Source organism: Nelumbo nucifera, chromosome 3, assembly GCF_055504915.1.
Source record: "Nelumbo nucifera cultivar China Antique chromosome 3, China Antique-T2T, whole genome shotgun sequence".
Taxonomy (NCBI): domain Eukaryota; kingdom Viridiplantae; phylum Streptophyta; class Magnoliopsida; order Proteales; family Nelumbonaceae; genus Nelumbo; species Nelumbo nucifera.
The window spans coordinates 110,530,129-110,542,022 of NC_142651.1; the positions used below are offsets into that span (position 1 = coordinate 110,530,129).

The 11,894-nt window shown below is 38.4% G+C and overlaps 2 protein-coding genes across 2 annotated transcripts; both read left to right on the forward strand.

Annotated features, from left to right (window-relative positions):
* Positions 1–861: 861 nt before the first annotated feature.
* Positions 862–3,576, forward strand: LOC104607168 (diacylglycerol O-acyltransferase 3-like). Its single transcript, XM_010272730.3, has 2 exons — positions 862–2,127; positions 2,689–3,576. Exons 1-2 carry the CDS (start codon positions 1,705–1,707, stop codon positions 3,427–3,429), a joined length of 1,164 nt encoding a protein of 387 aa, XP_010271032.1. The 5' UTR covers positions 862–1,704; the 3' UTR covers positions 3,430–3,576.
* A 5,708-nt stretch (positions 3,577–9,284) lies between these two features.
* LOC104607169 (diacylglycerol O-acyltransferase 3-like) lies at positions 9,285–11,371 on the forward strand. The gene is made up of 2 exons (XM_010272731.3): positions 9,285–9,736; positions 10,497–11,371. The coding sequence occupies exons 1-2, from the start codon at positions 9,329–9,331 to the stop codon at positions 11,244–11,246; spliced, it is 1,158 nt and encodes a 385-aa protein (XP_010271033.1). The 5' UTR covers positions 9,285–9,328; the 3' UTR covers positions 11,247–11,371.
* Positions 11,372–11,894: the final 523 nt, after the last annotated feature.

An 11,894-nucleotide genomic window follows, 5' to 3' on the forward strand; every position in this document is an offset into this window, starting at 1 on the left:
TGTTTAGTTTGTGTCATGGTCTACCGGGCTGTTGAAACAAGGTTCAAAGTATCAACACGTATCAGCAAATAAGTATCATTCTGGCACCCTCCGATATGCTCCTACATTGGTTGTATCGGGGGTCTGACTGGTCTAGGGGATGGAGGAGACCTGAACCGGTTGCAAAAAAAAAAAAAAAAAAAAAAAAAAAAAAACGTATAAAAAAAGGGTATTGATTCACCCAATACGCCCATACCGGCGTAACGGGTGTATCGATAGGGCTGCAACTTGGGCCAGGTTGATGATTGGGTTAGGGTTAGGGTTAGGGTTGAAATTCTTGAACCCAACCTTAGTTCGGGTTGGGTTAGGGTTGACCCCTCGGGCAACCCGACCCCCTATAGTACTAGACTACTAATCTTCTAGTCTACTATATATATATATATATATATATATATATTATACACAGGTTTGTTTAGATGCATGATAGTTGTATAGCCCCCCCTACATACTATCATGCCTTTCTTTAAGTTATTCACAGGTAGTTGACTACTTGTCTTTTCCTTTTGTCTTGTAATTTTTATGTGTGACCTATTAAATAGATTCAAATTATTTGCTTGATCCTGTGAATTGTTATTAGTGATTTTATTTCCATAATTTTATGTTTCATTATTGTTGATTTCATGAATTTATATTTTTTAGAAAAAATCTATCATAGGTCATAACTTATGATAAATAAATACTTATTTTTCTACTAAATTTTAAGGGATGGGAAGGTCGGGTTGGGCCCAACCCGAAGTTAACCTCGGGTTGGGTTAGGGTTGAAGGAATTAGTTAGGGTTAGGGTTGAGTAGGTCGGATTGGGTTAGGGTTAGAGTTGGGGGATTGGAACATAGGGTTGGGTTAGGGTTGGCCTCAACCCGACCTAACCCAGCCCGACTTACAGCCCTACGTATCGATATTTTGAACCTTTCAACCAGTGGAAAAGGCTATATTTGAAACTTTCAGATTTTAGGGTTTTTCTGTCCTTCCACATGCTCATCTTTGGGTCTTTTGGCCTACCTGTTACGAAACACCATTTTTTTGGTCTCCTAAGCTTCTTGCAGAGCAAAAGATACGCCAAACACCGTCTTAGTAGATAGGAAGAGAAGGGTCTTTTATGTGAATTAAGATATCCTACCCACAAGAACCTATCTCATTGGTTACACAGCCCGCTGAACAGCCAAAGCGTTCAGCGAAACCCTACTCGGTGCAGGTAGGATTCTTGACATTCTTGTGTGTCGGCTGATCTGCACCTGCACGCGGACGCGGACGCGGACGCGAGCGATAATATGACTCCGGATTCTTGACATTCTTGTGTGTCGGCTGATCTGCACCTGCACGCGGACGCGGACGCGAGCGATAATATGACTCCCCTTTCCAGTCCACATGGCTCTTTTTTAGCCCTTTATTCCTCTCCTCAAAGATCAAGCCGTCCAAATTCACTCACAAAGTGTGCTCGCGTCGAGAGAACCATATGTCTGAGTGTGGAAAACTGCAAACGTCACGCGCCCTTTACAACGAATAATAATCCTCCACGTGTAGAAGCAGTTACTCCACCTTTCCGTTTTCGTTCACTATTTAAATTCCATCCCAACTCCCCAAGTTCCCGGACGTTTCTTCACTGCTGAGATTTCTTCAATCTGTAGATAAATCAAAATTACTTGGAGTGGATTTCAACATCCCGCAATGGAGGTCTCCGGTGTGCTCTTCCAGTCCCCTCAGAGCATTACCGGCGCTGGATTGGATTCTCACCCTTCCAAAATCTGTTTTTCCAGTCTTTCAGTCGGTGCCGGAAAGAGGCTTTCCGGCGAGCTTCGGATTGTAGGTTCTCGAGATTCTACCATCTCTCTAAGGCCCAGAAAGCCTTTGGGATCTTCGAGTTCTGGGTTTTCGGATAATGGGCATCTGCAGTATTACGTCTCGCCGAGATGTGCTAGAAATAAAAGGGAGAAGGTGAAGAAGAAGGAGAAGGACTCGGAGATGGCTACGATAAAGAGGAAGCTAAAGTTGATTAAAGGGTTATCTAAGAACTTGTCGATGTTTTCTCAGATGGATTTTCTGGAATTTGGCGATGATTCGGTCAAGGGTGACGAACGAAAGAAGATCTCGGTAAGGTTCAACTTTTGTCTTTTTCAGTTATATAGGAAAAGCTTTACATGAATTTGGGTTTATTGTGGGGATAATAGAATAGAATATGTATAAAATTTATATATATATATATATATATAGTGAGTTTAACCTATCGTTCTGATATTTTCTTTGTTTGATTTTGGTTGTTTGCATGATTAATTGGTCGTTGCTTCTTTCATGTAACTGAATTCCGTTCCGAGTGGGTAGTGGTGAAGCAGGGTTGCTTACCAATAAAATGTAGATAAATCGTTAATGTGTTAACTGACTATTGTAGAGGAGTTGTTAAAAATCTCTATATGGCTTTGTAAAACTCTTTATTGTGTAACTGTAAACAATTGGGTTCAACCCAGTTATCTAATAATTAAAAGAAAGAAAAAAAAATCGAGAACTCTGTTTTTGGTCTCAATCTTAATCAGAACCTACAAATAGAAGTAAATAACTGGGCGAACGGATATGCATTGTCACCTCAATGAGCTTTAAGTTAATGTGATATTTACGTTTCAAAAACATCAAATAATCCATAGATTGATCTTCAAACAGGATGCAGCTGAGGTTTTAATGGCGCAACTGGAACACTTGAGAACAGAAGAGGAGGAACTAAAGAGCAAGAAGAAAGAGGAGAAGGCACGGATGAAAGCAGCAGCAGGTATGGAAGTCCGGGGTAAAAGCGAATCATCCTCAAGCTCCTCCTCTGAATCAAGTGATAGTGACTGCGGACAGGTGGTCAGTATGAGCTCTTTGAGGAAGAGGACGCAATCAGAGCCACAAATAACAATTCAAACAGAAAAACCGATAATAAGCCTTGACCTTCCGATCCAAGAGCAAAGAACCATGGATGGGAATAATGGAGTTGAGAGTTTGAGCAGTGGAGAAGCATGGTGTAGCAGCAAAACTGGTAGTTTGAACTCATCGGGTTGTCGAGATAATGGTAGCAGAGCAGAGAAAATAGAGGTTTGCATGGGCAGTAAATGCAAGAAATCAGGAGCTGGGGCAGTGTTAGAGGAATTTGAGAGAAGGATTGACGTAGAGGGTGCTGTTGTGGGATGCAAGTGCATGGGTAAGTGCAGAAATGGTCCTAATGTGCGGGTTTTCAGTTCATATTGCAGCAGTGTGAAGTATACTAATACTAGCGATGATGTATCTGTTAGTGTTACAACTCCGGCTAACCACCCTCTTTGCCTTGGAGTGGGCATAGAGGATGTTGATGTAATTTTGGCCAACTTTCTGATTTCTGATGGCAGCAGCAGCTTGAACGTACTCAGCGCTTCCTCTGTATTTTGAATTTTGATTTTGAGATGGATTTCGAGCTTTTTAATTTTTTATATTCATTCTACGAGGTTTTGGCTTTTATGTGTCATACATAGTTTTATGTTGGAAAATATTCATATATGGAAGAATTGGAAAAAAAAATCATACATTCTAAATTGAGGAACTGGTTATCTATTGCATTATTTGCATAGAAAGAGGCAAAGAACATGGTTTTATTTTACTAGACTCGACTTAACATGGTGTCCAGCAGTAAGAAGAGTTTGGTTTGCTTCTCGTCTTTCCATTCGAACGGGTTTACATGATGATTTGGAATTAGAAGATTGGTTCTCTCATTGGTGGAAATTGGAAGATCCTTCAAATCCATCTAAATTCTCTATTTTTGCTGTTTGTGCTGTTATAATGTGGTATATATGGAAAGATAGATGCAAATCAGTAATGGAGCATGCATCTTTTGATCCATTGATCCATTGAAGGTGGTAATTTCTGCTCATGCTCATATTGATACTGTGTTGCAATATTCAGACTTTACCTATAATGAAGATGGAAGAAACACACTCTTTAATTCCTTTTGGATCAAGCCGAATTTTCCTTCAGTAAAGATCAATTTCGATGGGGCATTGAATAGTAGTGTTGGTGGAGTTGGTATTTTAATCCGTGATCACTACGGTGAATTCTGCTATGGTAGATCGATAAAAATTCCCACAGTATCTCTTTGCAGATCTTACTAGCCTTCAATTTGCCTTTAGAGGTTGGAGTTTCTTCAATCGTTATCGAGGGAGACTGTCAAGTGGTAATCAAGAGTTTGTTGGAGGAGAATTATGACCCTCCATGGCGCATAGGCTCTCTTATTGCAGATTGCAAGCACAAAGCTGCTCGCATTCTTGCTAAAAACAGGCTTTAAAGGCTTTGTTTATTTCCAGAATGTATACTTGGGACTTGCCCCGAATTTACTGTTAGACACTTCACTTTTTTATTGTACTGAGCATTATTAATCAAATCTGAGGCTCATGCACTCTGCATAGCCTCGTTTGCCTTTGAAAAAAAAAAAAAAAAAAGCATCGAGATCAAATCAACCCCCCACAACGTCCCACAATACATCTCCGCCGTGTATTGAGAATATCTTCTCATGATAATACTCGAAATGATGATGATATCATCATCATCAGGAGATGTTCTCAATACATAGCGGGATGCGTGTGGGACGTTGGGAGGCTGATTTGAAATTCAAAAGCATCAGTTTCTGCTGTAGGCTTTATCCAAACAAAAACATATGGGTTTGTGAATTTGAAGATGGGCCATAGTTTTTAAGTAAGCATACTAGTGAGCTGCATATTGAGGGACCTGCTTTGGACCTAGGCCCTCGACAATCACAGATTTGCTATTATGGTTGAGACCTATTCAAATTATCTGGGCGGCTGGACCTTTTTCTGCTTGAAAAATGAAGGAGATAAGGTACCAATGGTGCACCAATACGGTACGTGTCGTCATGTATGAGTCTAATCTAATGGCCCCAAATCACAGTCACAGCATGCTACACGGGGTCAAGTTAATCCACTACGAAAGTAGACTCCTCCTTTTCCTAATTTAAAATGGGAATAAAATGGAAAAATGGGAAAACGATTCAGCCAAGCAGCGCATTATCTACCAAAGAAAGAAAAAAAAAAAAGTAATGAAGACATTTATTTCAAAAAATAAATAAATAATGGTCTCAGGGGTAAGGCGTAAAAAAAAGGGTTTTTACTATTCAGTCTACTCCGAGAAATCTTAGTTTTATCATAGGTGGGGTCAAGGTTCAAAAAATAGTTATGTATTGGCCTGTATCGGTTGATACGTATTGTATGGGGACCTTCCCGATACGCCCCTACAGGGGTTGTATCGGGTCAGGGCCTGATTCAGAAGGTAGCCAGGACTTAAACCAGCCCCTCTGAACCAAAATCAGAAAAAAAATAAGTAGAACTAAAATAAAAGTGAAACCAAAATCGGCTAGTATCGATACTTTGAATCTTGGGTTGGATGAATCTTGACCACGAACCGATGCTAAATTCATGGGCAGGAAGCAATTTATAAAGGGGCTATTAATAGATTAAGAGGACTGTAATTTTATAATTTTGAGGTGGAGTACAGTCTATTTATTCCAAAAAAAAAGATATAAACTTTAGGATAAAATACAAAAACCTTTTCTGAGGTTTCTGACAATCATAAAAACCTTCCCTCGAGTTTCACTTTAGCAAAAACCTCCCCAAAACTTTTGAAAAACTCAACATAAACCTCCCCTCCGTCACTGTCCCATATGGAAAACGTTTGTTTGATGCATTAGTTTTCTTAAATGCCCATTTTACCCTTTTTGTATACGATGTCACATAAAATGAAATAAACTTTAAATTGAGTAACCCATTTGCTGCCCTTTTTTCTCCCTAAAACTCTGACGAGTTCAAATTCATGCCTCCTTTTTTTCTCCCTGAAGCTGCATTGGCGATAGATGGTTCATGATACGACGTTGATGGGGATCGAGAAGACACGAGCACAGAAACTCCATCTTTTAAGCCCAAAAGATATATTAAAAACACAATAGTGCAACGCCTACCGGGTCGTCCTTTTCTCTCTTTCTGCTTTCTGAACTTAGAATAAATTACTGTTTAGAACAAAGATAAACCTTAACATAGGCTATATTTTATATTATGTGCCTTACCTGAAACTTCACCAAGTTCAGACATATGCCATGGAGATGGTATACAAACCCGTTACGGTAAAAGCAAGTAGTTCTTATTGTTGATAAATCAATTTGGTAGAGAGCACTCCATTTTTTTTACCTCAACCATGTCCACTAGTTCATTGGAAATCCAACAATTAATACACACTTATAATGCTTATACAGAGAAATATGGACAACAGATGTCAGATCTCGTATTCACTTTCAATCCAAGCACTAGAATAAGAATAGTCATGAAGAAAGAACTTCACACTCATGCATACACAAAATGCTTTAGATCTGCCACAATTTCCTCAAATACCAAAAGGATTTTGAGGGTATCTTTAGATGAGGAGGAGAACATGGTGGAGTACTTTGATTTTTCATATTCTATAGTTGGCAGCCCATGTAGTAAACAAATTGTAAAAATATACAAAGTGCTATAAAATCATTCACCCGGAATCTTCCATTCTTCTTCTGATATAAGGTCTCAGAGACTGTATAAAAAGCAAGAGAGTTTAGGAAAAACCCAACATTTATCAAAGCCTCATAAACGTCACGTCATTAGGAACAAGAAATCCACGACCTCTTTCTAGGTTTGAAAAAGCTTGCTGAACCTTAAGAATAAACTTGTTAAAAGGAACAAATTCTTCAATGCTCATTGTTCCATTTCTGATCATCTATGGAAAATGTAGAGAGGGAATTCTAGGTTTCCAAATGCTAGAGCTCTCTTGAGCTGAGGGGCAATTAATGATGCTCCTTGTCTTGTCTGAATCAACCAGTTTGAACCACAACTCCTTCAGAACCGTCATGTTCTCCATTTTGTGTGGAAAGAGGAGTGCATTGTGTGCACCCTTCTCCTTGGTTATTTGACAATTTAATTATACGTAATAACCTCTCCAATTTCATTTGCATTAGCTTGAATTCAAGTCATTGTTTATCTAGTAAAATTAAGTGCTTGGATGCACCTCTTATTCAAAGATGGAAAGTTAATATAACACCCATGGAGTACTTTTGGAGGCTGCTAAAACCGACAGCAAGGAATATTTACCTTTTTGTTTTCTTGCTCAGCGAGAGAGAGAGAGAGAGAGAGATTATAAGGCATGCCAAGCCGCATCATGGGGATATCCATCAAAAAGCTTTGCCAAGCTAGGGGCATTTGAATTTAAATCATATGTGAAAGGCCAAAAAGAACTCTCAAAACATTCACTAACACTTGGATCGTGTTTGTTCAATGCTTCAACAGTGTTTTGAAAGCTTAGTTCACTTTGGGTTGGACGGGCTTAGCATTGTTGTTGTCACCAGTAGTTGAAGATCAGAATTTGAATTTGTGGAGAGCTTGAAAACTTCCTCTATTTCATTGCATCTTTTCGAGCTTATTAGTGATGAAGAGACACCAAGTTTGCCCTCAAATGCGTGTTTTAAAGGTTCTTTACTTGGTTGTTAGTTTGAGGCTTTTAATGCGTGTTTTATTTGTAGAGAAATCAATTTCGCTTAGTTTTAGTTTTAGGCTTTTAATGTACAAGGACAACCAATGGAATCACATGACAAATGTTCACCGAGCCTCCCAAAAATTAAGGAAACAAAAAAACAAGTTTTTTCCTTTAAACTTAGCGTCTAAACAAGATTATTCCCACCCTAGCTATACTTTGGTCTTTGGGGATACTGATGCTTAGCGTCTAAACTTATATTTTCAACAAAGACCCCACTCAATTTTTAGATTTCAAGCATTTGTTCCTTCTAATAGTATTCCATAATTTTCAAAGAAAAAAGAAAAAAAATATATCATATGATTGTCGTGCTTGTTAAACATTTTTAAATCTCCAAACTGTTATTTTAGGTCCATTTTATTCTTTCTCTTAAACATTTGTATAAACCCTAATATTTGCTTTTTCTTCCTCACTCAGAGAAGAGTGGGTGCGAAAGAGATGATGTGATTTATCCTGCTCAGTTTTATTCATTTCCGTTACTTGGAAATATCATGGGTCCCCTCCGCCCATATGATTCTTAAAAGGGCATTTTAGTAATTAAGACTTTTTTTTTTTTTTGGTCAATCCTGTTAATAAGGAAGGGCCAAAGTGTTAGTACAAGATTGTTGTTTAGAGGGTCTTTAAATGAAAGTTGTTAAAGTTTAGGGGTTCAAGTATCATTACCACTAAAATACAGGGTAATTTATCTAAAAATTAACAACCAAAAAATAGAAAATTTAGTGGTCGGTGGTAACGGACAAATTTCTTAAAATATCCTTATGATTTAATGAATTGACTAGCTGTATTCTTACTATCCCTACGATTTAGTAATAAATTCGTCCAAGTGAATCTATTTGTTGGCATACAGAGCTATACCAGACTTAAAAAATCAAGTGTGAGTTTACTGGCTGTACCCAGACTTTAATGGATCAAATGCTGAAAGTTGCAAGATTTTCGGGTTCTCTTAACCTGTCAAAATCGCTCGCCCAGGTGAGTCCGTTTGTAGGCATTCAGAACTGTGATACCAGAGCTGTACCAGACTTAAAAGGATAAGAGTGAGTTTGCACCCAAGAATTCTCTCATTTATCTTGAAATTTTGAAGAATATTGAAGGATAAATTTGGTATTTCATTTTTCATTACTGATTAACGATAATATGAATTGTAAAAAAAAAAAAAAAGAAAATAGATAATATGCAAACAATAAAGGTAAAACTAGTCAATTTACTCTAAGAAATTTGCCCAAAGAAGAAGCAAACCTTTTTTCTGTTTTTTCGTACGAAAGCTCAAAGCAAGTTGGAGTTAGAAGAAGACAATCGATTGTTCATTGTTTATTTTGTTTCGATAGGGACACATTTGTCCTATTACGAAAAGTGTAAGGGTATTATCGATCTTTAGAAAGATGTAACTCTACTCGGACGAAAAACACGGTTGCGGTTGTTCACGTGGCAGATGACTTGGACCTACGTGGCTTGATTAAAGCCGTGCGATACTTCATAGATATATCCAACGGTGGCTGCATAACAAAAACGCATGTCGGAAATGCAACAAGTGTGGAAGACCGAATCTGGTCACAGGTCTCCAGGTGCCAGACAGCAGCTCCCCTCCACATCGGATCCACTTGCACACAACCAATACCAAGATGCCACGTATACCATTGTTCGTTGCCCCTCCCCATGCGTTTTCTCCGATATAAAAACCGTTTTGAAAAATCAGCGGTTCTCGTAGAAAATTTCCCGGCGTCGAGTCCAAGCAATGGAACTCTCCGGCGTTCTCCTCCGGCAGGTTCCATGCTTGTCTGGCGCTGGATTTGATAACCAGTCTTTAATATCATCCTCCACCTCTGGTCTGTGCGCAGATGCCGGAAGTTCGTTCTCCGGCAACCTCCGTTTTCCTGGTTCTCGAGATGCCAAGGTTTTTCAGAGAGCTAGAAGGCTTTCAGCCTATTCGGTTTCTGGGTTTTCCAATGATGGTCATTTGCAGTATTATGTATCACCGAGATCAGGCGGGAACAAGAAGGAGAAAAGTTCAGAAATGGCAACAATGAAGAAATCAAAATTGCTCAAAGAATTGTCGAGGGACTTGTTGATGTTTTCTGGAACGGGTTTTGGTTTGGAGGTTGGAAATGGTATTGTTACAGAAGATAACGGGAAAATGATCACGGTAAGATTCCGGATTACAGCTTCTTTCGTGTGTTTCTTTCAACACTGTCATTTGAATTTCCCCTGTTATGGTTTCTTACCATTAGTGGGGATGAGGATGGTATCAAATGAATTGAGCTGTAGATTATAAATATAGCCTCTTCAGTTGTTTTCATCCTCACTCCTAAACTTTGAAAAATGAAATTTTGTTTTGAATGCCGAACTTTGGATTTTGTTATCTTATTTTCAATATTTGAAATAAATCCTGTTGTGCCAATGAAGAAGTGAAAATTTCACCGATAAAATTAAGCTATTTTATTTCTAATTATTGTTTAGATTATTTACGTCTATTTATACATAAGAAGAATACCTTTCGCCAAAATTCCTGAGATGGATTAGTCGACATTTTGATCAATTTTGTCAAGTATCAGCTGTAAGCCTACAAACAGATTGAATTTTCATTCTTAGAAAATTCTAAAGAAAATTTGTTTACCTGAATTCCCAGCTCAGTATATCCATATTTGTTGGTGCATTGGACAGAAACCAATATTTTGTGGAATTTTAAAGACAATTTTTTCCTTCTTTCCCACCTTGTGTTTTATTTATTATTGGGTGAAAGCCTTTGGTGGGAAGTTGATTTCAAGGACATAAGAGAAATTGTCTCTGATTTTGAACTATAATGTTATTATGGGTGTAAGATGGTTTGGTTTTATGAAAATTAATAGAGGTTTAACCAAAAAAAATGAAAACTATAATCAAGTATATTTGTTTTTATTATGAAGGAAGCAGCAGAGGTTTTATTGGCACAACTACAACAATTAAGAGCCAAAGAGAAAGAGATGAAGAAAAAACGGAAGCAAGAGAAAGCCAGGCTAAAAGCCACACAGATGAAAACCAAAACCAGGGCCCAATGCGAATCTTCTGGGAGTTCTTCAGAATCAAGTGACATCGAATGTGGAGAAGTTGTTAGCATGAAGATGAGCCGCCTGAGAGACAGAGCTCTCGTAGAAACAAAACTAGATGCGTCAAAACAGGACACAAGTGCAGTGTTAACTACCCCAAGTTTGCTGATTCAGGAAAATAGAGCAGAGGGAATAGAGAAGATTGAAGACTGCAGCATACAAACTTGCAGCAGGCAAGGATGCTGCAACCAAAAGGATAGTGGTGGTTGTAGCAAAGTTAGCAGTAATGATTACCGCCGAAGTAAGCCGGTAGTTGTTGGGGAGGCATCAACCGAGAGAATTGAAGTTTGCATGGGTGGTAAGTGCAAGAAAATGGGTGCAGAGATGCTGTTGGAAGAATTTGGAAAGAGGGTTGGTGTCGAAGGTGTTGTTGTTGGCTGCAAGTGCATGGGCAAATGCAGGGAAGGTCCTAATATAAGGGTTTTTAATCAATTAGGCACAGAGGAAGTGGATGATGGGCGTCCAAGCAATCCTTTGTGCATTGGTGTAGGCCTGGAGGATGTGGGTATGGTTGTGGCAAATTTCTTTGGGGAAGAGAGAAAGGATCTTGGTCTTGCAACCCGAATGTAAATTACCCTAAACAAATTAAGTAATCAAATGAATTACTTGTTCATTATGTAGTCCTTTGAATTTGTGCAACTTTTCCTCTTTCATGTTCTTTCTTTTGGGTAAAATTTCACTGATTATTTCTTCAATTTCCTTGCATTTTAGGAGTTGTTTTTCACTTAAGCTCTTCCTCTTACAACCCATCTTCGCAGCATTCCATTCCGAATGGAAATAAAATTCATTAACATTACACGAACTGTTTTTTAATGTGCTTCATTGGTATCTTACCACTCAGCAGATGTTAAATACTCGAGTCGAGGACAAATTCCCTGAAGCCCACTTTTGACTCGATCAAAAACACACTCTTCTCGGTCAATCTAGTCCAACAGCCCGAGGCTCCCAATTTACGGCTGCGTTTGATAAGAGTTCAAAAGAAGAGTTAAGTCAAATTTGCACTCCAGTTTGATTTGCAATTATTTGGTAAGAATACCTCTTTCTCTTTGTAATGAAAATAAAAGTAAAATAGGTAACTTTCAGTCTTGGAGTTTGTGTTTATACCATCACAACCAAACACAATACAAATTTTATCAATGAAAAATCAAACCAATTTTGCATTGCATTTTTTACCAAATTTGTGTCTACTTCAGTACATATGCTTTTAACATTTGTTTT